Genomic DNA, 27,022 nt, shown 5'->3' with positions numbered 1-27,022 from the left:
TACACTGAGGTGACTACTTTGAGTTCGCTTTTTTAATTAAGGTTCTGTATTGTAACTAGTCAATGTACATTATTGGGAGAATGAATGTCAATGCCAGTGCTTTTTCTTTCTCTCCTTTATCTTTGTCAATGATTCAAAGACATGATTTATGGTTAGTCTCCGTCTTTCAGGATCATCCATCAAGCGCTGGTTTCACTACAGGGCTCGAAGTTGTAAATCATGCAGAAAGGCTGTCACTCATCTCATTTAACCCTTTAAACACAGGGATGGAAGAGGAAGTCTGTTCTTCACAGAGCTGTAAGAAATAGCAATAAAATGGCCATAAAATTGATGAAGTTTGACTAATCTATACAATTAATTGTTCCTTGTAATGCAATAATTATTATGAGGGACAATTAAAAAAACAGGGCATGACTCCACCTTCCAAGTTCATCCTGAGAACCTAGAGGACTTCAGGGCTCCATAAAATGCGACACTTTTTTGTTTTCTCTTTTGAGCTCCTTTCAGATTTTTTAATGTCCATTACAGACATGAAGAGCTGAGCTTCACTTTAGAATCAATCACAGGCTACTTCTGATCGTGACCTTGCAGTGACTAAAGAAGGAGTACAAAAGCCCATTAGCAGCTGCTATTTTCAGCTTTGTAAATTAACTGTACTTTTTCTTCTTTATCCTTTTCCCCACTTCACCTCTCCTCTTTTTCCTTTTTTTTTTTTCTTTCTTCCTTTTTTTGGACAGGAAGACAGCAAAAAATGAAATGTGTAAGTGGCATGGGAGCTTCCACACTTAGCCTTGTCTCACAGGCTTGAGGACTGGTGACAGCTTTGGCCAAGTGGCTGATTGCTTCTCCGTGTCCTCCCCTGCCAGCCTGGGCCACTGCTCCCAGGTCACATTAAGCACTAACTTTTCAGACAATGCCTCCACCTGCTCTGAGCACAAAGCCAGGGAGACTGGCATTAAATAATGAGGTGTCTTTCTTTTTTATCTTGCTATTTTATTTATTTATTTTTGGTTCAAAGTGTTGGAACTTGGTAATGGAGGGTTATTAATGAAAAATATATGTTTGGGGTCTATTTGTTTAGATTCTGCAGTGACTTGATGGCAATTTTATCCCTGAATTATGTATGGCTCTGTTTTGCCTAGGCAAGCTGATACAAACAACAAATATAGTTAGAAAAAGATATATCAGTAAATAAACTGAAAGGTTGTAAAATACGAATGTTTATCATCCAGACGGCACTGCTTCTCTTCTTTTTTATATGAACTCTACTTGAGACGGTATTTAGGAGCTTGGGACTTCTTCTGTTCCAGCAATCTCTGCAGCTTGTCACAAAAACAAATGACACCAGAGGGAACCTTGTCTTACACTGTATTCTTTTGCATGAACCTCAGTCTTCTTAAGGTGCTCATAATTTAAATTTATAACTTGATTTATTGGAAGATAAGATCCTACCCTTCTTCCTTTACAGACCCCTGCTCCTTTTAACCCAGACTGCTTTCTTTTTCCATTTTACTATTTAGCATCTGCTCACCTAACTCCAGGTGACTGAGAATTGCAGAGCATGAGAGGAAGGTGTGCCTTCAAGATGATGGATCCATTTTTATTGTGCTGAGGGCAGACAGAGTGCCCCACTGGTCGGGCATAAGAAGCTGCAGCCTTCCCCGTTCCCTGCGTTAGCCCTCTGTGTACAGAGCTAATTCCTGCTATAAAGAATAACACCTGCCAGGGCTTTGTGAGCCTTGTCAATGATCTGAATTTGTAAACAGGTCTTTTTCTGCATTTTACAGAGTGTTCAGGTTGTGAACTGAAAGCAACTTTGGGGGAACAAAGGATAAGATGTTTAATTGTCTGATGGGATTAAGAGAAATATTTAATCCTCTGTCTAGGAGACAAATTCTATTTTTTAAAATATCATCCATTGCAAGCATCAGGATAAATTAGCACTTGTTTTATTCTGGACTAAAGTCTCATCCCACAGGGATCTCCAAGAATTTCTGCTGCTAAAATATAACATAGAGGAAATTATAATTTTAGCATCTCTCTGCAGTCTTAATTAAGACTGTTCTTCTGATATAAAGCTGTGGTGTCTAATTACCAGAAAGCTGTCAGAAAGTAACTTTCAAAAAACCTGTGTCAAAAAAGAGCTGGGAAGACTAGATATATTTATTCAGTTACAAATTTAGGGTGCCAGTAGAGTTTTTTAAGTCTAGCAGTCAACATTACTACTAATTCATCTCTCAATATCCCGCTTCACAAGATAAACTCTAGTTCCAGCTCCTCTTCACCAAACCGTTGCTTTTTGTCCAGACATTTGGTAGGTTTGTTTGAAGAAACAAGGGAATGTTTCCTACAATTTTTTATCTCACACATTCACAAAGTACTTTAAGTTTTCAATTTCAGTGTATTCCACATCTCAAAGCCAAATTCTGGCACAAATGTCCATCCACTTTTACCTTCAAAAGCACACAGAAACTCTGCAGAGCAAAACTATTAGTTAACCTGCAGCAGAGTCAGAATCCACTTTGAGACTCAGTCCTAGTTCCTGGCTTTTTCCTACTGACCATGTGCTGTTGCCTCAAAAAGACTCATATTTAAGAAAAAATCTGCTCTTTTGTTTGTCAAGAAGTCAGCAGAGCCTGTGTTTGCTCATTACAGTTCTGACTTGGAGAGCTCATGAACCTCAGCTGGGTTTTGATGACCATCTCCCTGGTCATGAGACTGTGATTGAGCTGAGTGTTTTGATGTTGTTACCAGATTATTTTATAGCTCTACCTGCTGAAAGTCCCTTTTCTGAGATTTGCATAAGGTAGAAAAAAAGGAGAGGTAATATGATGAATGCTGACAGGTACATTTGCTGCAATTGATTAAACACTTTTGCCATCCTTACGATTTTCTCTCACCCGCCTCATGTCTTGCCAAAAAGAGAGGTGTGAGTGACTTTGTCATTGACATTAAACAGTTGTATATAGTTCTAGCTGCAAAATGTTATCCCCAGAGTTTGTTTACTCGATCTGTATTTCCAATCAGTGCAGAAGGTTTACTAAAGCAGTTCATTACTGATTTATTTATGATGTATTTAGATAGCAAATATGGTTCTGTCAGCAGTTGCTGGCTAAACAGTGTTGACAGACATTAATAGCATATGGTATAGGAATGGAATTATGATCTTTAAGAGTCTTTGTGTCTCAACATACATTTACAGTTTGCTTTTTTCCTAGGTAGAGAGACAGAGAACTTCCAAACAAGAAAACAGTGTTTCTTTTTCTTTTTGTAACCTTTGGGGTTTGGTGGTGGTGACATTAAAATCTTCTGTGCCTGTTTAGCTGTTCAATTTAATGGAAGACAAATTCTCCCAAAGGTTTAATTTACTCTCACAAACTGAAATCACTGCATTCTCACCATGGGAAATGGCCTTAATTTTCCCAGCCTTCAGTATACATCAAGCATATAATTCATTTCTCCCCCCTCAATACTTCCCTCATTAGAAAACAAAGTTTTTGATATTTAAATGTTACATAGTTTAAGTTGAGAAACAGATCTTCTCAGCCCCATAAAGTGCATTTGCAGGCATGATTGCTTCTCTCTGACAGCAATAGATTTATACAGGGCAGAACAGAAAAAACATTTGAATTTTTGACCTTTAATTGTCTGCTTCCTCTAACACCAGCATTTTTACCAGTGTCAAGGAGAGAAAGCAAAAAATGTGGCTCCTCATAGAGGAAGGAAGGACAGGTAGTGGTGAAACCACTTTGTGGCAGTTGATACTGGTTAGGGAGACTAAATTGTATTGGGACTAGGGAGGAAGATGAATTTCATATGAGAGGTTGCCTCTCAATCACATGAGGACAAACAAATTGGGAAATAATATAGGAAATCATCTCATCCTTCTTTTAATGATAACAGAGGAGGTGAAGTGGAAATACACTGTGTAATTTCCAAAGTAATGGGCAACATTTTGCTTTCCATAAAATGGAACTAATAAAAAAAAATTGTTGGAATTATATTGCATTTTCATAGGATTGACTGGCCTCACAACTGTGCTTCATAGCCCCTGCTAACAAATACCAAGTTATCAGGTAAAAGAAAGGAAGAAGGAACCTTCTGAAGGAATGCTTAGGTCATACAGAACACCACCAGAGAGTGTAGGTATGCTATTTGCCAGGAGTGTGAGAGCTTTTGAGTAGCAGCTACTTGAATTATTTTTTTTTTAATTACTGCCATTTTTGATACATTGATAGAGTTTAGGATGTAGACACTTCCCACTTCCACTGCTATTGGCAGCAAAAACTGAATATATACATATATATATATACATATACCCATGAGACAAAAAGAAACAACACTAGCAACAAGAAGAGGTTCTGTACAGAGAGAGCCAAGAAAAATAAGACACTGAGACAGTTCTTCCTCTGGTGAAATCCATTTGCTCTTCTAAAAGAATTACACCAGTAAGAAATTTAGTGTGTTGTACATGGAAAAGTTAATATGCCATTAACATCTGAAAAATTATTATTAATGAAACCCAAGTATGGGCAAAGCACACTCCAGGTTAGAGTCAGGCTTATCTCATCAATGCATGATGCTGGATAGACCAACCCCAGGGGCTGGTTGCAAAGAGCTGACCCTGTAGGTACCCACTTTGAGAAGTCTGGCTTTCTGCATCTTACAGGTTTGTTACTCCTGCGGTATCATAGCTCTACTAGACAGTGACCATGGTGACATCTGATAGCATATGGCTGTTGACAGCTCCGGTACATGCCAGCTGGGGCCTCCTGAACAGGGTCTTTGGAGGACTTTTCTGTCTGAGCAAATGCTTTGGAGAAGGGCTGTTGATGTGGAGCACTGCTGCCTTATCTGGGAACGTTAATGCTACCACTTGGTTATGCTTATGGACCAAAGGCATTAGGCAGCAAGACAGCTGCCAAAAGATCTAGCTTGTTTAAACTAAATTTTTCTGAGGCAGCAGCAATGATGGCTGGTGTTACTGGTTCTTCTCCCAGTCAGTGTTTAAAACTCTTGTTTGTAAGGGGCAGAGTATTAAAACATAGTGAATTCTTAAATAATGAGTTAAAAGCAGTTTCAGTAATTCTGAATCTTCTTATTTTAAACATGGTTTTCTCTGTTTGTGCAACAGATTTCCAATCAGTATGAGGAAACTAAAGGAACAATGAACTGGCAATTTTATACAGGTTAAAAAATTCAAAAATTCAAATCCAGACTAGTCAAATTGCAGCTGCACATTAGTGGACACATACAGTAATTAGCCCCTGTAGACAAGGCAAATTCGTAGCCATTCAAGACAAACCTTGTGCAGGTACTAGCTACATCTGTAACCTGCTTTGCCTTCATTTAAATTTTAGTACAGATTGACAAACACATTAAAAATTAATATTTTTTTAGGTATTATTCCTGGTAGAAAGAGAAAGAGAATCAGCCAGAAATGCTTTAAAAAAGGGAATTATTGTTTGAAATGGAACCTAATGGATAAACTGAAAATGTTTAGACAGTCTATAATGAAGTGTTGTTGGCCTCTGGTCTGTAATAAATGCTTCAATTTTATAGCTCCAAATCAACTTTACCCGTAAAATCTCAAAGGACTTTCTCTACTTAGCAAATCAGCTAGGACTTAGTGTCCATAACCAATGTATTCTCATGTATTATCAAAAAAGCTGTGCAGATCTAAGCTTTTATGACTCCCACTGATATAAAAAAAAATTTGTAAGTTTTACTGTCACGTAATCAGTAGTTAGTCCAAAAGCTGTGTTAGATAAGCTGTGCAAGATTTTTTGTCATGAATAATTGGATTATTGATAGCCATAGGATTTTACTGGTGTGAAGTCCAATCCTCAATAAAATTATTTGGTGTGTTTCTGTTCAAGAAGTAATCAAGTTAATGTGCGAGTCCTTTTATTAAATAGTTCTTTTTCAACTATCATTATGCACTTATCACTCTTTATTTCTATATGATTTCAGTCATTGCTTCAGGGGCCTTAATCAAAATATAAGTGCACATCCTGGAACACACTCTCACAATATAAGTGCAGTTTGAACACGGATGTAAATGTAATGTGCAAAATCTCTTGCAATGCTTCATTTTCTAAATGCTCTCTACATTCATTTCCACCACAACGTTAAGAAAGTAGGTTAGTTTTTCTTACCGATTCTTTCTGAATGCCCTGATAAAAATCCTGTTCTGTTCATCCTCCTGATGCCCAGCAGAATTTCAAGGAAAAACATTATATATGGATTCACCTGTTGTCATAGAGGTTAAAGCTCTGTCCACGTTTAAGGAAACCCTCTTGGACTGATCTCTGCTCTGCACTTGTTTCGTTTGATTTATCTCCTGTTGTTCGTAGTTTCACTGATCACTTTCTCATTACTTTTACACTTCCATCCATTTCAGTTTTGTAGTCCTTTTCAAGTGATTTCTTATACCGCCCCTGCCACCTGCTCCCACCTGATGAATTGTCTGCTCAAACTGTTGATCTTGACCTGGCATGGTCTCTTCCACAGAAAATAAATGATGCCACACAGACATATAATGATGCCTTAATAAACATCTCAGGTACATTTGCTCCTCTGCAGAAGTGCAGAGCTCGAGAGGTGGTGTCCCAGTTGCATGCTGATGCCTGGGAGGCAGTGAAATGGCAGAGGCAGGAATTAAAACAAAAATGGAGAAGTTTTGCTCTTTGTGTGTATTTAACCACACTTGAAAATTCCCTGGACGTTTTATCCAAGCTCTTGTCTGCACTTACACTTGTGATTACTAGAAACAGCAATAAATATATTTTAATTCTGTAAACACTTTAAATGGCCTTTTTTTTTAATGACTTTTTTTTTTATATATTTGGGCTTGCCTGCAGCAGCAATTCATTTTTCAGAAAGTGAATATTATGAGTAATATGGTAGAGGTCAGATGTCCTCTGTTGCTTTTCCTTCCAAGTCTGAGTGAGGCCCCAGAAAAAAAATGCAGGGAAGTTTATAAAGTTTTTTATTCTGTTACAGAATTGGATAGTAGAGACAGTTAATCCACTCTTTCAGCTCTTTCAGGATTTTAGAGTCTGCATTTTTGATCCACTAGACTGCTTTGTGAATTCCTGCAGGCCTTAAATCCAGTTATGATGGATATAATATATAGCTTTTTTGTACCCAGTGAGGTCCCTCACTTCAGCAGTGGTTACATCAGGATACCTGTGCTGAAGAAATAATTTCTTTCAGTAAGTGACCTTTCTGATATTGGATTTTTTTACCATAACTCATAGTTGTTATTTCTTGCTGAGATTCAGGAAAATCTGATCCTGTGCAGCTGCAGCCTCCTGTTGTTGCTGCCTGGTTTTTTTGTGCTTTGTCCCGTATGATAAATTTCAGTTATCACTTAGGACAGGGCAAGAATGCAACACTGAGACTCTGGTGATTATGATCTGTAAATGATCTGTGTACTGGCCCTGGATCTGAACCCTTCCTTGGATCATTTGAGACACAATGTAAAAGAACACAGCTTAATATTTGTGTTTCAATTATTTTTCTTTTTTTTTTTTTTTCTTTGATATGTTTTTTATATTATTTTAATAATCTTGATAGATACTTGGAAACTATTGGTTTTTTTCCATATCAGTTGGAAGCTTTTCATTTTGACATAGATTGATTTGTTTTGCATAAGTTTCTTGCAGAATGGAACCAACAATTTTACTAGTGATAATTATTAGTATTCTTACTATTAACAGGCCTTCATATCTGCAAGGAAACAGTAAGGCAGCATACCAGATTTTGTGGAAAGAGAAAGGAAGGCACTGGAGGGTTTAAAAACTGGGAACTTTTTAGGGCAGGGAGACACCTGCGGTCATGCCTCTCGCAGAGGAAATATTTCAGGCAGGACCTTAAAAGAAGTTATTTCCATCTTTGAAACAGATTTCAAAGGATCACAGATTGATTCTTATCACAGTTGCTGCAACCTTCTCACCATTGACTGCAATGAGAAGTGAAAAGCAGGATGAGGCCCTCTGTGTGCCCCCTTTCTTGGGTAGAGAAATGTCCAAACACTGGGTAGGTGGATGCATATAATATTGTATACATTAAATAGGTTTTTGGGTGGCTTGTTTAGGTATCCCTCATTCTGACAACAGGGTAAGGGATAAAAAAGAAACCTGTGGACTAGAATTAGTAGGTGATCCGTCTCTGACCTGGATTGTGTCTGTGCCAGCAGGAAGAAGGCCTTCTCTCCAATGAAACCTTGTTACCTATGGACTCCCCTCTTTTTCACAGCATGGGTTGAATTTTGGCTTCTGTATGTGACTTGGGAATGGTGTTGTGCATGTACAGACTGTATGTTTGAAGGAGATGTACAGACTGTATGTTTGAAGGAGATGTTTTGACCTTTCTCATCTCTGACCGGTGTTGCAAAGATGGAATGATGTAGAACAGAGATTTTGTGACAGAATAATAATAAGAAAGAAACTGACTGCTAGTTGCTCATTACTGGATCTCTTTTAAATGCCAGAACCTTATATGTTTGCCTTCAAACAACACTGAGCACCTAAATCACCATAGTAAACAGATATAGAAAGAGACAGAAAGGTTAAAAGTGTACTCATAATCTCTTGCTTTTCCTCCTAAACATGTTTGATAGCAATATTGTTTCTTAAAAACAATATGACCTCATTTGTAAAGCAATATTCATGCTAAACTAGTCAGCTGTTAAATATACCCAGCACTGTGCATTATGATGAAGCTAAACCAGAATTTCAATTATTTTCTGGACACATTTAAAATTATAATACTTTACTGGGTTAGTGTTATAGTTCATCCAAATTACTCACGAGGTATCATATCAATCTCTTGCAACTGCTTATTGCTTACATATCTGAGAAGTTAGTTGAAGTAAGATGCTGGCTGGGGTAATGACCTTCATGCTGGCTTAGTGCTTTGATGCTTATGTGGCTATAAGTGTAGGGATGTCTAATAGTCAAAAGTCAATGTTTGTTGGCCATAATATTTGTCACAAAAGAAACAGACTATTCATTTGGACCAACATTTGCAACAGTATGTTCCTGAAAGGAAAATAAAGAGGGAAATAAAACACTTGATGATCTGTGCATTCTTCACTAGCGTCCACCCCTTTTACGCTGAAATCTCAGCAAGTGAAAATTTACACTTCAAAATTATTTGCGGTTTTTTATTATCTGGAATTCAAGATCAAATCAAAGCAAGAAGATGAGGAAGATATACTTCATTATACTCCCAATTTTTACTTATGTACCTCATCTAAAGAGATGCTGAGGGACAAATGGTGTTGCAGCCGTTGTTTAACCAGATATGAGTAACCGGATTTATAAGTATTACTGGCAAGTGTGGCTTAAGGAAGATCTCACTGGAGCTGAAATATGGCTGCATATCCAAAAGGAAAATCAAAAGGCCCACTGCTCTTTAGACAAATGTCATAATAATAGTGTACTTTTAAAGCCATATTCATATTTTTAACAAATAGGCTGTAATACTAGGTCCTCGTCAACAAGTTATTGCAAGGAGCTTGTGTTTTATGCAGCATCTTCAGCTGTGTGTGAATTCTGCACTTTAATAAATACATGTAAGAAGTGCTGTTGGCTTCATCTCTAGCCATCCCTGGATTGTGAAGCTGAGTACTCAAGTAGCTCTGGATTTTCAGTTCACCATACAAGCACGATGCATTTCCCAGTGCGGTCCTACAGCATGTGAACAAGCAGGAGCATTTTGCAGTCAGGGAAGCCAGGATTTTGAAAAGAAAATGGCTGTTCATGGAGGTTATCCATAAAAACATCTGAGCTTTGATTTGACCCAGTGTGACTTGCAAGAGGCCACCTCAGAAATCAGTGGCAGATGCCAGAGTTATGGCAGTTAAGCCTGTCTCTTAGGCCCTTGCTCTGGCAGATTTTCTGTCAAGGCTGACTCATTTAATCCTTAGTCACATTACTGAAATCAGGCTGCTATTGTTTACATATTAATAATTGATTATTAAGTAATTATGGCAGTGAAGCATCGTCATGACATAGCCTCTCTTTATGGCAGATGAACCTATCTACTCTTACCCCAGATGGGACATACTTAACATGTTTATGAGCATTCCTGAATTGGAGCTTAAATTCTTCTGCATGAGACTGGGTACTACGTTGTATTTAGCCAAGCTGGTCTGTTTTGAAGGGGACAGGCCATGAAATAAACAGCCTTTTAAAAATAATAATCAAATAATTTGTCACTCACATCATGCTATTCAATGCACTGAACAAGCATCAGCTGTTAACAGAAATAGTAATTATTTCCCACAGTAGCAGACCATACCTAAACACTCAAAAACCACTGTGTGAAGGGCTAGTACTTCAAGATTTTTACATGTTGAACATAGTAATGAAAAGGAATATGATTATAAGCATCTATTTTTAGAATAAACATTGTGCTTTCATACGCAGAATTCTTCAGTCTGATCAAGAGCCTTTCAGGGAAAGTGTTGATCTTTCACTGGTTTATTATATCTAATATATCCCTATGTACATTTAAACCAGGGCCCAACTCTTTTCAAGGGGAATGTGTTGTGAAGTGCTGTTCACGAGATAAGCCATGGATTCAATAGAAATGAGGCAAAGATTTAATTTTTTTAGGATAAAAAGCAAGTGTCCATGAACATAATCCTCATCTTCTTTCTATTTATAATTGTATTTAATATAAATGTACTTCATTACTGGAGAGCAGTCTTCATGGCCATACAATAGCAAACAAATTCTTCAGAAGCATCTTTAATTATTCATTTGACTGTACTATATTTTATGCTACTTTTCATAAATGTTAATCTTTATTATTGCCCTACCAGGAAAAAAAAAGAAAGAAGGATAGAAATACCTGTTATTAAATGACCTATCAGGCTGACATGGATAAATGTTGGTAGCTATTTAATTGTTTCCCATCTGCAGTTTTATATAGTTTCTATCAAACTGAAGGGTAATTTTTTTAGTAGCTGCTTATTTTAAATGTACAAAACCCTTGTGTGTAATTCCATTAGCTGCCCTACAGCATTGCAATCTACAGTTTCCCTGAGGCTGTTGTGAAATATTGATGAAATCCTTGCTTTTGTGGCTTCCTCTGATACACTAAACATTTGTCTGATGTTAGTTGAACTTGAATGGATCTGTTCAGAGTTATATCAGTAGTGACTTCAAAGGCTGTAAGGCTGTTACAGTTTTTTTTTACAAACTGAAGTTTCAAAGCCTTACCATGTGGTACTTTAAAAAAACAAAGTTCATATCAAATGAACCAAAGTGCTAGCAATACACTGGTAAGACTCATTACAATTTCAATTTATATAGATATATATTTTTTTGTGATTCTGATTGGTAGCTCATGCCATTTAAAGAAATTTAGATGGGTATTTAGGGGAACCTAAGATAATGAAAGAGGGAAAACATAATTTGAAACTTGGATTTTAAATGAGGTAATCTATAAATTTACAAAGCCACTCTGCTGTTTTCCATAACAATAAATAGGACAAGAGAAAACAGAAGAAAAGCAAAGAGAGACAAAAGTTTCAGACTCATGTTTTCATCAGCAAAGTGATTTACACTGGTGCAATTAAAACGACCAATGAGGAAAACATATTTACTGCTACTATATTCCTTTAATTGTTCAGGACCAAACTGCATTTTGGAAAGCACCCTTTGTGTCTGTACTGGCAATTAAATGTGACACATATTGATGTTGTGGTGATAAAATGACTGCCTGATACCTGTTTAAAACTTAGCCCACTGAGGACAGGGCGAGGACTTTGGTGTGAGGGACAGGCAGGTGGGACGGATGGGGTAGCGGTGAGGGGCTGCTGCTCATGCGCAGCAAAGGGCTGGGAAGGTTGAGTTCTTTGTATTCAAGTAATGCAACAATTCACAGCTTGAATTAGAAGCATATTTGTTGAACATACAGCCTGGAGAATATCAAACACCTTCAGCTGGTTAAAACAATGACATTGTAACTTCCAGGGCTTCGTAGAAAATAACAGACAGAAATGTTTTTAACCAAAGGCAAATTATTCACTTACGCCGTAAGCCCTCATGTAAGGAGCTTGAACTGTTGGCTCTGAACATGGTTAAATCCATTTCTGCAACAGCTAGCACCTGGCAATTCAGCCCTTCAAACTGACTGAATCCAGAGCAAGGCATATATGACTGAAGTTGCTTTTTTTTTTTCCGCGGTGCAATAACTGACTATGTAAACAACATTATCCTTAAGGAAAATTATTCAAGAAAAAACTCCATAATAATGCTGTCCCTGCTATGGACTCTCAGCTCAGCAGAGTGCATCATCTCTTTTTTCAGTCTTCTTTTTTTTTTTTTTTTGTTTTTTTTTCTTCCTATTTTATTATTGGTTTTGTTTCGAGTTTACGGGTTGCTCACAAGCCAGTTCCCTGCACATATGCTTCCAGCCACTGATCATTTTCATTTGACTCATAACTGTGTAGGATGCAATGTACGAAAGACATAATCTGTTCTCCTTTGTGCTGCTGAAAGTCCCACTGAAACCAGTGGGTATTTTGCCTTCTTAAACAGTAGGAAATTGGACACTTAACATAAAACTTTATAATACAACTCTAATTAGAGCACAACAAAATGGAGGGCCCAAAATTGCTTCATTTTGGCATAATATATAAATAATGGTTATGGCTCCGTGGAATTGCCTTTGCGTGTTAAGATTCAGCTATGGCAGAAGCCACTCCAAGTTTCTTTGCTCCAAAGCTGCAGTGGCTTACCAGCTTGGCACCACAGAGGTTACTTCTACCCTTCAGCAGTGGATGGCAGTGGATATTTCTTTTCTTATTCACAATAGGCAGAAATTCATACCCTAGTATCAGCTGCTGTAACTATTTGAAAAATAAAGGTCTAGAGAACAGGCAAAGGAATACAGGTAAAACCTCTCCTTTGAGATGACAAGTTGTTTTGGACACAAAATTGCATCACTAGGGTGGTGATTGAAACTTCCTTTCTGAGCCACTGCAAAATTAATTTGAATGTGATGGTAAATAGTAATAGCAGCAAAAGGTGCAAATACCTTGCCATTATCCAAAATAATTAACTGCCTCCCTGAAAAGAGGTAATTGAGCATATCCAGACTTTTCTGAGGTTTTGAGAGCATCTAAAACCTTCCTCAGGATGCACATGGCTTTATGAATAAACCTTACACTACCAGGACGTTTAGACCAGATGACAGAGATGCTCTTTTGTCTCTGACACTCATGATTCAGAGCCAGATGGTCTCTGCTTCCTCCGTGGTGAGAACGATAACCTTTACCTGTGTTTTCCTTCCATCTTGCAGAACTTAACAGAATATTATTTCCCTGGTACAGAAATTGTTAACATAGTTTAAAAAGCTATGAAATTATATAATTCACCCTTGTATTACAGATTTCTTGTTTTGAGAGTTCTTTCCACGAAACTCCATTACATTTCCAGAGTTCTGCATTGGTTTTAGTCCTGTTAAATTCCAAAATGTCTTCGATATAAGAGTTATGCAAGAGCAGGGATTTTTTTTTCCTCAGTTGCCAATTTACCTCTTCAGTTGCTTTTCAAACTGGGATGAATCTATAGCTATGAACTTCTACAAAGAGCTAGGTTAAGATTTGTCTTTGGGTAGCTAATGTGGTTAGACATTTTTGAGAAAAAGGAATGAGAAGTGGTCATTATCCATTATCTGCATGAAATATTTCAGAGAAAGAAACAGCTTCTGCCAAACACAAAAAGATGTTTGAGCTGAAGCCAGACAAGAAGGAAACAAGATCACCTTATAGCACTGCAAGATTGCTCTACTAATGATGTTATTTCAAGTAAAACTGGGATATATATATGAAGAAGTGCAGATGGTGCATGGATTTTACATGGATTAGCAGTGTTGTTCTGGACAATGATTCATTGTCCCTTTTCTTGGCAGAAAATAAATTTTCCAGTCTTGGAAAGAAACATGTGTATATATATATATATATTAAGAAATGTTTCTTTATGTGGAAAAAGAGCACATTTGAGTGAAAATAGCATCCACTGGTGGAAAAGTTAACAGTCAGAATGAACACTTGAAAAAAACCCCACGTATTCACACTCTACAATTCAAGGTCAGAAGTGATGTATAACGTGGTGCAAATTACAGGTTGGTCAGGGGTGCGAGGGCCTGAAAGTCAATACTGGATTCAACATCACTGGGAGCTTGGCTCAGTGCTGTCTGCATGGTAGGGTCAAGGCTTCAAGGTGGATGTGGATAGTTTTGAACCCATAAGTTCAAAGAAGAGTTTTTGCAGGTGTATTAACAGGACCTGCTTTCTTGTAGTTACTGTGTAGAAGTATGCTAGAAATATCTAAGAAAATATCAACTTTTGAAGAGTAAAGAATCAGCTGTTTATTGCAACCTAGTCTTCAAGATAGTGAAATTTCAGGCCCCCAGTTCTTCAGGACTGTACATTGCCCATCTCACATCTCTGTCTGGACCTGTTTAATTTTGGTGGGAAAAAATCTCATCTGAGAAAAGGAGGAAGCACTCATCTGATTACTGAGTTTGGATTTCTTTATTATTATTTTTTCCTGTAAGACAGCTATATATGAGCATCTCAGAGGTTTAGAATGTCAGAAGAATACTGGGGGAGAACTGGGTGGGAAGAGAACAGGTCACTCAACAATTTATTATATGGACATCAGTATGATGGGCAAAATTTATGCTACTTATTACAGGCACTGCATTTAAAGCATGTATGTGTACAGGCTTAAGACACCCTTCACTTATAAAATAAATAATGCAAAGTCCACTTAAATTAATGTTATTTCTGTTAAATAGCTACATCAGTTCATATCAAACTTCATGTCCAATGAAATCTTACTGAAATCCACTGTTGGAAGGACACATGCATTTCTTGTACCCTAAGTTGTCTGCACAGAAGACATCTCCACTGTCCTTAAAATGCCCACAGCAATTTAAATCATTTAAATAAACAGAAATGGTTTTACAATTAGGATACTGAAATGTGTTTTCAAAATTACTGGGAACCCTTAACCATTAAAATGGACCTGCCAGATGGTTTTGTGAAATTTTAATGATGATTTCTAATAAGTTACTTTTACCACTTTCATAAGATTGTGTCTGTATTTTATACAGGCACAAAAAAAGAGGATTTCATAACTCAGCACAGGTTACTCTTCTGTAAAGGTTATAGTAAACATGTCAATGCCTAATTAAGCAGCAAATTTTATCTGTATTGTGGGGGATGTGCTGTCTGGTACTTGTGCTCCCCATAGTAAATCCTTTTAGATGGACAAAGGATATTGTCAGGAAGAAACTACTGTATGTACCTTCCAAAGGATAAAATTATCTTCCAGTGAAAAATGGGTTAATAGTATTCAAAGAATTGGTGCTGAAATGGAGAATCAAATTTGCACCGACCCAAAACTGTGTGAACTATTTATTGTCTGTTTTGTCTGATTCCTTCATTGGATTCCCTCCCTATTTTTGTTTTGCTCGGTGTAATATACTTGGCACTGTGATACATCCTGGCAAGGGGCCAGCGTTGCTACCTACGCTGTGCAGTATCTCTAACACCGCGAGAACCATGTCAGTCCAGCTCATCGGTTCGTGCTGCTTGTTTAACAAGGTTACCACTCATGACGTGTAGGAGATTTTGCCACCTCCATGTCCCTCCGTTCTCCTTTTGTCCTTCTGAAAAACATATGAGCTCAGAAAAGGGTACATAGAAAGTATAATCTGGTTATTAGGGGAGAAGTTTAGGAAGGAGAAAAAAAAAAACTTGTTCTTAGTGTTGTCTTTGCTGCCTGCCTCAGTCTGATCATCTGTAAATGGGGCTACTGATATTTGCTGTACCCCAAAACACTACTAAAAGGCATATTTTTTAATATTTAATGATTAATATTTAGCTTCTTTGCTGAAACCATCTTCTGAAGAGCACAGTGTTCCTACTACTGTGCAATTATTATTTTATCATGCTAAAATGGTGTCCAGGTCATTTGCTCATAGCCACTGCTGTTACCTTTGCTTCTGGATGTGAAGCTGCCTCATGTCATCCTGGAGTAAGCCAAGCCCAGCTCTAAGCTGGTGTGATCTGTGCAGGTCCTAAGACTGTGGGAAGGGTGTAGGAAAGACAACTCATGGGTTTCTTAGCCCATCCACAGAGGGATCCATCATTTCCCTCTTCTTACATTGCAGCTTCATCCAGGAAACAGTTTCTCTCAGTTCTGGTTCATCTCCTTGGCTTGATGGTAAACATGTGTTGGAAGAGCTGAGGTACACATGAAAGTAGATTGAAAAACTGAAACATAAAACTGAAAAAACTGAGGAAGGCTTTGTCCATATGTTAAACTAAATGCTTCTACCTTTTCTGCTCATTCCTTTTGATTTGCTAAAAGGATAACATTTGTGCAGGAGTACCAAATTCAAGAGAGCAAAATGAGCCAGGTTCTCAAAAAGTCATAAAATGGCTTTCCTCAGAAGATTGGAAGGAATTGGATTTTAAACAATTAACAATTTTGAGGTCATTTACCTTGTGCTTTATGAGCTTTTAGGGTCTGTTCACAATTACTAATACTAGTGTTCTATTTTATTTTTGCTTAGTTCTTTTTAAGGGCAACTTTAATTTGGGGGTTTTGTCATTATTTTTTTTTTTTACATACTAACCTGACACAAAAAGCTAGATCTTAAGCAAACACAACAAAGTACTCCTGAGACTGCAGTGCTGTCACTAGGGTTAACAGGATTGTGTTTGCACGTAACTGGAAGAGTTCATCAACCTATCTCCTACGAAGACCTGTGCCTCTAAAATCAACCTTTAATTTTGATGAGTGGCTGCCAATAACAGTGAATTGTTTCAATGTCTGCTTGCATTGTGTGTAACAGCTTTGCAGTGGCTGTTAAAAAAATTAATTCCACTGTTGTGAAAACAGCTCTGAACCATTCATTCTGCTCCATCCCTTCTTGTGGGGGTCTGGGAGTGAACTGCTGACCGTGTTATGTCATTGTGACTTTATCCAAAGACTGCAATGGAACCAGTTCACCATTAAAAATCCTCTTCTCTAATTCTTCAGTCTGTTTTTAACCAAGTTATCTCCTGTAACTTAGTCAGAATTACTGCTGATATAAGGACAGGAAAAAAAACCCCTGAATTCCTTAATTAATTTTAAAATTTACAGCTCTTCCACTATCTAGTTCAACTTATTAATTAAACAGTTAATTTGTCAAAGAAAATCTTTCTGGATCTGTTCTACTTTTCCAGTTTTGCTTTGGTCTACCTCTGTCATATCCTAATACTCTTCTGTAATTTCCAAGGGTTCTTGCCCTGAAATTTATGGATTTGTTTTTACTGAAGCACAATTTGCTTTTATGGAACACAGTACATTACTTTTATAAACAAAAGAGTTCCACTTACACCTATTAGTGCTTTCAGATGTTGTATTTTGACATATAAATTATTTGTGTACATTCTAAAGTGCATTTTTAGGTGATCAAATGGCAAAAGGTTACTGTACCTAGATGATGCTATGAACCAGGAAGATTATGGCATTTATTTTCTTCCGTTCCTTTCTTTCACTGAAGCTAAAAAAACAATTTGATAGAATTGAAGCTTTTAATATAAACTTTAAATTCTTACATATGAATTTTCCAACTGTCCCATTACAGGACAGTTAAAATTATACTTCCATGACAGGAAAATTATCAACTCAGAATCTCTGGCAGTTATAAAGAATTATGATCATCTGCCAATAAATGCAGCAACCTTCACAAAAAGAGACATAATTTGGCTTTTTTCACTTCCAGAACTAACAGGCAATAAAGTTGTAGATTAAAACAAAGTTCGATAAAGAAAATACATAGTGAAGCTAGAAATCTCGAATTGTAGTATTCTGCTTTAACAAGTTATTTCATATATTGACATTACATTTCAGGTTATGTCCAAGAGGAAGATTTAAAGGAAGAGGAAGATATAAAGGAGGAAGAAGATGATGACGACAACAACTCAACTGCTCAGCTCCAGGGCAGCAATGACACTGGCACGGATGAGGAACATGAAGTGGGTCCTGAGCAGAAAGGGAACTTTAGTTACCAGAATTCCCCTGTCAGCCACATATCTAACCAGGATGCAGAAAATGAATCACTACTAAGTGATGGTAGTGACCATGTGGCAGATATTAAAAGCATTTGCTCTAGAGAGCCACAGGACCCAAAAAACAGTGCCCATCCCAAAGCCCAGAATGAAGCACATGATTGCATGGATAAAATGACAGCAGTCTATGCCAACATACTGTCAGACTCTTATTGGACAGGCTTGGGGCTGGGTTTCAAATTGTCCAACTCTGAAAAGAGGAGTTGTGACAACAGAAATGGAGGGAACAAAGCTGATTTTGATTGGCACCAAGATGCACTGTCAAAAAGCTTACAGCAGAATTTACCTTCCAGACCTGTCTCAAAACCCAACCTGTTCAGCTCAGTCCAGCTCTACAGGCAGAGCAGCAAAATGTGTGGAACTGTATTCACAGGCGCCAGCCGGTTTCGGTGCCGGCAGTGCAGTGCTGCCTATGACACACTGGTAGAACTAACGGTTCATATGAATGAGACAGGTCACTACCAAGATGACAACCATAAAAAGGACAAGCACAGACCTACCAGCTATTCAAAGCCCCGAAAAAGGGCTTTCCAGGACATGGACAAGGAAGATGCACAAAAAGTTCTGAAATGTATGTTCTGTGGTGATTCTTTTGATTCCCTGCAAGATCTGAGTGTTCATATGATAAAAACAAAACATTACCAAAAAGTGCCTTTGAAGGAGCCAGTACCAACTATTTCTTCAAAAATTGTCACTCCAGCAAAGAAACGTGTGTTCGATGTTAACAGACCTTGTTCTCCCGATTCCACGACAGGGTCTTTCTCAGATACTTTTTCTCCTCAGAAGAATGCGAACCTGCAGTTATCATCTAACAACCGCTACGGCTACCAGAATGGCGCCAGCTACACGTGGCAGTTTGAGGCCTGCAAATCCCAGATTTTGAAGTGTATGGAATGCGGAAGTTCCCATGATACCTTGCAGCAGCTCACAACTCACATGATGGTTACTGGTCATTTCTTGAAAGTCACAAGTTCAGCTTCAAAGAAAGGAAAGCAACTTGTTCTGGATCCTTTAGCTGTGGAAAAAATGCAATCACTGTCTGAAGCACCAGCCAATGAAAGCCCGGTTTCAAAATCAAGCAGTAAATCATCTGCAGAATGCGTAGCTCCCACCTCTGAACTAAAAAAAGAAAGTAAAAAAGATAAAGCTGATGATGCAAATAAAGATGAGAAAGCAGTAAAAACTGAAGAGTATGAAGACACTCTTCAGAAACCACTGGATCCCACAATGAAATACCAGTACCTCAGAGAAGAAGATTTAGAAGATGGTTCAAAGGGTGGTGGGGACATTCTGAAGTCCTTGGAGAACACTGTCACAACAGCCATCAATAAAGCTCAAAATGGAGCGCCCAGCTGGAGTGCATATCCCAGCATCCATGCAGCTTATCAGCTCTCAGAAGGAGCTAAGCCATCTTTGCCTGTGGGTTCACAAGTACTGCAAATCAGGCCAACAATCACCAACAAATTGAGGCCAATAGCTCCAAAGTGGAAGGTCATGCCTCTGGTCCCTATCTCAACGAATATGACCCAGTGCACCCAAGTGAAGAAGGAAACTGATGACAAGGAGGAGGTACCAAAAGACTATGCTAAAGAGGTTATCCAAGCTGAGCCTGCCTCACTCAGCCAGAGTGAGAGAGAACCTCTTCTCAAATCTGAAGCCTCTGTGGAGCCAAAAAAGACAGAACCATGTCCCTTGAAAGAAGAAGACAAAATTAAAGAGGACAGTGGAAAAGAAAAAACAGTTCTCAAGGAACCAACAGCAGCTTCTCTTAGTAATGGTTGTGGTGCTGCCAACCATTCATCTGAACTTCCTTGTGTCAACCCTCTCAGTGCGCTGCAGTCAGTACTGAACAATCACTTGGGCAAAGCCACTGAGCCTTTACGGCCTCAATCCAACTCCAGCCCCAGCTCTAGCACAATTTCTATGTTCCACAAACCTAATCTAAATATGATGGAGAAGCCAGTTTTATCTCCTGCTCCAACCCCACCAAAGGCTGCAAGTGTCTCCAGGCATTACTTGTTTGAAAACAATGATCAGCCTATTGACCTGACCAAATCCAAAGGCAAGAAAGCTGAGTCGGCTCAAGCACAATCTTGTACTTCTCCACCTCAAAAACATGCTCTGTCTGACATCGCTGACATGGTCAAAGTTCTTCCCAAAGCTACTACACCAAAACCTGCTGCATCTTCAAGGATCCCATCTATGAAATTGGAAATAGATGTCCGACGCTTTGAGGATGTCTCAACAGAAGTCTCCACTCTGCATAAAAGGAAGGGCAGACAGTCAAACTGGAACCCTCAGCATCTTCTCATTTTGCAAGCTCAGTTTGCTTCCAGCCTCTTCCAGACATCTGAAGGTAAATATTTATTATCAGATCTAGGCCCACAAGAGCGCATGCAGATTTCAAAATTTACTGGACTGTCAATGACCACAATCAGCCATTGGTTGGCAAACGTCAAGTATCAACTTAGGAAAACCGGAGGAACAAAGTTTTTGAAAAACATGGACAAAGGACATCCAGTCTTTTATTGCAGCGACTGTGCATCTCAGTTTCGAACCCCATCTACTTATATTAGCCACTTAGAATCTCATCTAGGGTTCCAAATGAAAGACATGAACAGGCTGGCTGTGGAGCAGCAAACTAAGGTAGAGCAAGAAATCTCCAGAGTTTCAGTTCAAAGATCTCCTGAAACAATAGCTGGAGAAGAGGACACAGACTCTAAGTTCAAATGTAAGTTGTGCTGTCGGACATTTGCAAGCAAACATGCAGTAAAACTTCATCTAAGCAAAACACACAGCAAGTCACCAGAACACCATTCACAATTTGTAGCAGAAGTGGATGAAGAATAACTCTTAAGGTATGCATGCTCTATAGAGAATTTTAATTTCATCATTTTAAGGAGGCTTTGTAAGACATTCGTACTTTCTTAAATGTAGGAAAACAATATAACATGCATAAGGTATTCCTGCTTCATTAACCTAATTGCATGTACATATCCATCTTATAATGTTTTCAAGTAGAGAGCTTGGTAAATGCATAACTACATTGCCCTATATAGTAAAGTTGCTTCTTATTAATATTTTTAAAATAGCTGTTTTCCCAGTTGTCAATTTCTTTTGTGTTTCTAAGAATTACTCGTTTCACATCCTATGCACTTCAGTGTGGAATGCAACAACTAAATGCTGTTCCTTGCAATGAGAATGGAAAAAGCAGGAGAAAAGCACTGAAAACCAAAAGATTATTACCTCCTTCAGTGCTAACACACCAGTAAATCTGATTTTGATGGGGGAAAAGAAGACAATTCAAATGTCAAATTAGCAAAACCTTAATTATTCCAAGTTTCTCATAATCTTAAACCCAGAATCTACAAATAAATCTGAAAAGTTTATATCTAGTGGTTATTCTTTTGCTGATATTTGGTTATCAGTTTTGTAAAATATTTTAATATTTGACACTTAAACACTTACTGTTGTGAGTGGCCTTTTTTGTCGCACCATTTTAAACTTTCCATCATTCCTTTTTTAATCTTCAAGATGTTTGATTACATTTTATTTCATGTAGGTAGGAGTGCTAGTCAATCCATAAACATCACTGACTTAGTGCAAGTTTTCGTATAACCTGGGGGGGTTAATGCTTAATTGAGGAAGCAGCTAGATTTTTTACAAACTAATATTTCCAAGACTTGTTAGTAGGATGCTTCTACGTTAGTGTCGCTATTTTGTCCTGAAAGATACACCACCAAAGTAATGCCGTAACTAATGTTTATAACACGCAATGTAATATTCGGATGACACACAATTTTTACATTTTTAATTTTACTTGATACACAAACTTGAATATTCTTGATTTAAATAAATATGCAGAACATCAACTGAAAGTCCAAACAGAAGTTTTTTGTTCTAACGAGTTTATTTCCAGGAAGGCTCTGTTAGTCATTCCCAACAATTTCTCCAGCAGACTCAGGCTCTGCTTCTGTTCACAGAATAATCATGTGCAGATTCAGATTTTCTCCAACATGTTCATTACTTGAATAACATTTGGAAAATGAATTCGTCAGACAGTCAAAATTAAAGATGTGTTGTGAGTTGTCACTTATGCCACCTGCTATTGTGGCTACTCTCTGGCTATTTGAGGGTGCAAGCACTTTGAGGATGAATACTTGTTTGTGTGAAGATTTCACATTTGTTTGCTGCAAATAGTCATGAAGCTTTAAGAAACACTTTCTGTGTACAGAGCCAGCACAAGTACTATGCACCACTTAAGCTCCATTAGAAAGGCTACTTTTGAATAATTTAAACCACTAATCAAAGGGTTACTTTGGGATAGGTAAAAGAAGCTATTACTATAGAGTATAACGTCAGTATTCAAACAATAAGATTTAAGTTTTACATACATCTTGTACATGCTGTCTGCATTCGACTGGATTTATCCTTTCTGCATGTTTTATCCAGCAAAATTCTGTTTAACTCAAAAGGAGTTTGTTTTCTAAATAGGGCTAACACCCTTAAGTTTCTGCTTTGGCATTTTTAACCCAACATTAGAACTCAACAAAGAAATAAATGTTCCTTGTTTATCTAACCATTCAAAATCAACATCCCTGAGAAAATATCAGAAAACGACAAGAGATTGGTTAGGAAGAATATACCATGCTTTGCTTCCTTCCCCACCAGTTAATGATTATTACGATTCATTTTTTTTAATCTTACGAGTCTTCATGAATCATTCTTAAACACTCCTAGTTTTCATACAAGAGATATCGGAGCAAACCAATAATTTGGGTGCTATCAAACAAAAGCTATCTGCCAAATATATTAATATGACAGTTATTTTGGCACATTCATGGCTTAATACATGACAAATGTTTCAGATTTGGTCTTAAAAGCACCGTGTTATTACTAAGAGGCAAACCAAACACCCACCTTTATAAACACATTACTATTTCTGAGGATTTGGGGAATGAATACAAAGAAAAAAAAAATATCCAAGGGAAAAAAATTGTTTCTGCACTGTAATAACCTGCACAGACACATCGTGGGTATTATTCAGGTGATATGTAACTACATAAATAAGGTACTGTCCTTCCTGCCTTTGGGTATCGAGAAATTGCTGTCCTCTTAATACTCATCCATTTCTAATTTATATCAAGATGCAGGTTGTATCTTACCTTTGAAAAAATATATTTAAATTGCAATGACAGAGTGATAGCACTGTTATCTGGAACTGTAATTTTAGTTGGTATGCATGATAGCACAAATTGTATGAAATGATGGGGTATTTTGGATAGCATTGTAAAGATTTTATTACAGTTTTGGAGCTGTAAGCCTACCCAAGTTCTGGCTATGTTCAAAGTATGGAGGCCAGAGTTTATTCATATGGTTTCTTCCCAAGATCTGCAAGGAGACTAAATCAGATAACAGGGATTTTCAGAGTTTACTTATTCTTACCATGTTATTTTTAAGATTCAGTATACATTTGAATAATAACACAGAGTAGAGCATGGTATTTAGAAACAAGAAATATAATGCATACTGAGATTCTTAAAACGTGCACATGCATTTGCGTTTACTTCTTCTAGGCAATATTGCAGTGAAATACTAATAAAAATAGAGAAAATATATGCAAATAAATGGAAATAAAACAGTGGAAAGAGTACTCGAAGTATAGAAATACATAAAATACTTTATATATTTCAATGAAATTCACTATTACAGATTATATTTTAAAATGCTAGCTATCATTAAAAATATAAATGAATAATCTGGGTTAGTACTGTAGAAAAATGTGTTATGTATATGGATTTATTTTTAAGACCTCTGTGAGGCTGTTTATAAGAAATTTGCTATAAATTCTTCTTAAATGTAAAGATGTATGTATCTGGTTTATATTCATCTTTTATGTTTTCTTGAATTCTTCTAACTGATATCGGTTTAGTGATATAATGTAAAATTATGTGTTATATACAACAATCAGATGTCTCTATTCTCTTTCATTTAACCCGCTTCAAATTTGTTTTTATTGCTATTCTTCAAAGAAAACCCATGAACATTAGGGAACATGGCTTTAATTAGAAGTAATTTGGATGTTGACTTATACCTTTGAAGAATATTTGTTCATTTTTTCAACTAAATTAGAATTTTTATGCTGTCCTGAGAAAAAAGACAAGGCAGAATTGTATTTCTCACTTTAAAGTCAGGTGAGATTGGCTAGAAACTGAACGGTAAACGAGGCTCTCTGTGGTCTTATCTACAACTTTTTATAGAAAAAAGTCTCTACAGAGTCAAATTTACCAACCTGATTGGGGATATTTCTTTTTTAAAAGGCCCTGATAAGTAAACAAGCAGCTACCTGAGATGAACTAATTTGAAAGTAAAGCTGCTGCAAAACAACAAAAAAAAATGAGTCATAATGATAAACAGTTTTTCTCTCTGTTTCCTCCTTTGTCTTTTTTTAACCATCAAGTTTAAAGCTTCTACAGTGCTTTTTTTTCTACTTTATGGGAGACAACTGACATTCTGTGGTAAATGGAAGAAAGAGCAGAGCAGAACTGAAAATCCTCTAATGCACTGACACTAACTTGCCCTCTATTGTTGAAAATGAGCAGGCAATCATGATTGTTCATCAAATGGCTCCTAATGCAGTTAAAGCATTCAGCTATAATTTCTCCTTGCATTTATAATTACTGTCATAGACTGCACACCTCAGTGAGCAGATTAAAGCTATAAACTATTTAGCCGTAGCTTTAAGATGAGGAACTTGATTTGTCTGGCAGCAGTTATTTGTTAGAGAGCTTGACACTTCACATAAAAATGACTCAACTTGATGAAGAACAATGCAGTTTAAGCAATGCAGTGATTTTAAATCAGTCATTATACCACGCCCTATAAGAATTGCAAAGCAATTTGTTAAATGATATATAGGACACGTAGATAACTGTATGTGTTAAGTATACCAAAATAGAAGATTTTTTTTCTTCTGTGGATTTTATTTTCTCATCCCCCTGAAACAGTAGGAGCTGCTCTGAACATCATGTTCCACTGTTAGCCACTGTTGGTCTTACATGGGCCAGGACAGTTGTATGCACTAGTAGTCCAAAACTGTATTTTAGAGAATTTAGCTTACTCTTCATGTTTCATTTCTTCTTAGCAACAAATATTAAAAACTGAGAGACCTTTTCAGGTGAATCAGACATGCTGGGACATAGCTGCCTGCAGTTGTTTCCACCACAATTCTGTAAGCAGAATTTACCAGCAAAACTGAAGGTTCTACTCACTGTGTCATCAGCCAGAAAGAGAGGGTTCATTGTGATGAAAGCCTTGATTCTTCAGTTTGAATGGGACTTTTTGGGCAACATCTTGTTGGAAAATTATGACTTCTCAGTGGTGAAAAAATTCTGTGGGGAAGTCCCATTTTAAAATAGACTTTTGTTGGGATAAACTGGGTAAAACTGCTGAGCACCACGAAGGAGATAAAAAGAGACAGGGGAATAGGAAGAGGAATAGGCTGGCCTTTCTGCTGTGCTGGAGGAGGGACACAGAGTCCACCCTCAGCAAAGAACTACCTCCAACCCATCACTGCCTCAAAATAATCCTGTTCTGATGAAGCCTCAGTTCCCCTAACACTTTGAAATTTATCACTGTGTCCCTAGAGTGGTAAATCAGGATTTTTTTTTTTTAATTTAACATTTTTTAAATCTTCAAAATTTTCCTGGATAGCATTTTTTCAATCTAGCAATAGTCCTTGTAAAACCAATAATAGTATGTTCTTGGCTTCCCTGAGAGCAGGGTCAGGCCAGAAGATACATCAGAGTGTGTCAGCACAGATATATCAGTGCAGATTTACTTGCTTTTTATGATCACTACAGGTTGCTATTAAGATCAGTATTATTTAACATTGCATTAGAGCATCCAACCCACTAGGTCAACCCATATTGTTTCTAGGCTCTGTATAAGGATACTGTATATGACAGTTCCTGACCCTAAAAGGCAGGAACTCTTCTGCTCACAAAAAAGCAGCAACTTTTAAGTATTTCAATCAGATTTTAACTGACCTTGAATAGCACCTCAAGCATTCAGTATTAATAAGGATATAAAAATCTTGCCTTCTTCTTGCTGCATCTGATATTATTAAATGCTACAGCCTTCATAATCTATAGCAGAACATTTTTGCCCAGTGAGATTTCAAAGGAAGGGTATCTGAGTCTTATTTATACATGTTACACCTCAGCAATCAAATTGCAAAGATCAATAACAAAAGGAAAAGACATGAGCGGTATCCAGTCCTCAAAAGCACCTTTCAATAAAAATAATGTAATTTAGCAGGGTGATCACTCAGTGCAAATATGATGGAACACAGATGGAAAATGAGGAACATTATAGATGCAGCTTTATGGGAGGAGGAAAAGAGGAAGAGATTTTTCACTATTTATTGGGATAATGAACAGATAATTCATTATTATTAAGCTGTAGTCTTCAAGCCTCATTCTTCCAACTCTTCTCATCTCCTTGGTTCAGAAGTGGGTCTCTTTGTGCATCTAGGCAGGATCCATTGAGTCAGAAAGGATCCAGCCTCTACACAAGCTTTCACACATCAGCAGAGTCTCACGGGATTTACACAAGTGCAGCTCCAACTCAGGAACCTGCGTGTGAGAACAGGAATGAGGTAGAACAAGCAATGCACAGCACAGAGCTTGGGCTGTAATTGGGATGGTGTTTCTTTTTCAAGAGCATCTCACCTTCAGGAAAAGGACAGAAAATCCTGGGTTTCCAGCCCGTTATGACATTAAGACATTGCACCAGGCAGCAAGATCTCAGACCCTGAGAGAGCCAAGGGTACTGACACTCATCCTGCCACCTCCCTGTGTCTGG

The 27,022-nt window shown here is 37.5% G+C and overlaps 1 protein-coding gene across 1 annotated transcript in view; it reads left to right on the top strand.

The window, feature by feature from the left end:
- TSHZ2 (teashirt zinc finger homeobox 2) overlaps positions 1-21,009 on the top strand; it is a 138,935-nt gene extending 117,926 nt beyond the window's left edge. The window contains exon 2 of the mRNA XM_010162588.1: positions 17,940-21,009. Coding sequence (XP_010160890.1) covers positions 17,940-21,007 — 3,068 coding nt within the window. The 3' untranslated portion in view covers positions 21,008-21,009. The remainder of the gene's footprint in view (positions 1-17,939) is intronic.
- Positions 21,010-27,022: the final 6,013 nt, after the last annotated feature.

The sequence above is a fragment of the Antrostomus carolinensis genome, unplaced genomic scaffold (assembly GCF_000700745.2).
Source record: "Antrostomus carolinensis isolate BGI_N321 unplaced genomic scaffold, ASM70074v2 scaffold4592, whole genome shotgun sequence".
Lineage (NCBI taxonomy): Eukaryota > Metazoa > Chordata > Aves > Caprimulgiformes > Caprimulgidae > Antrostomus > Antrostomus carolinensis.
The sequence above is the reverse complement of the archived record's forward strand: the minus strand, read 5'-3'. Positions and strand labels throughout refer to the sequence as shown.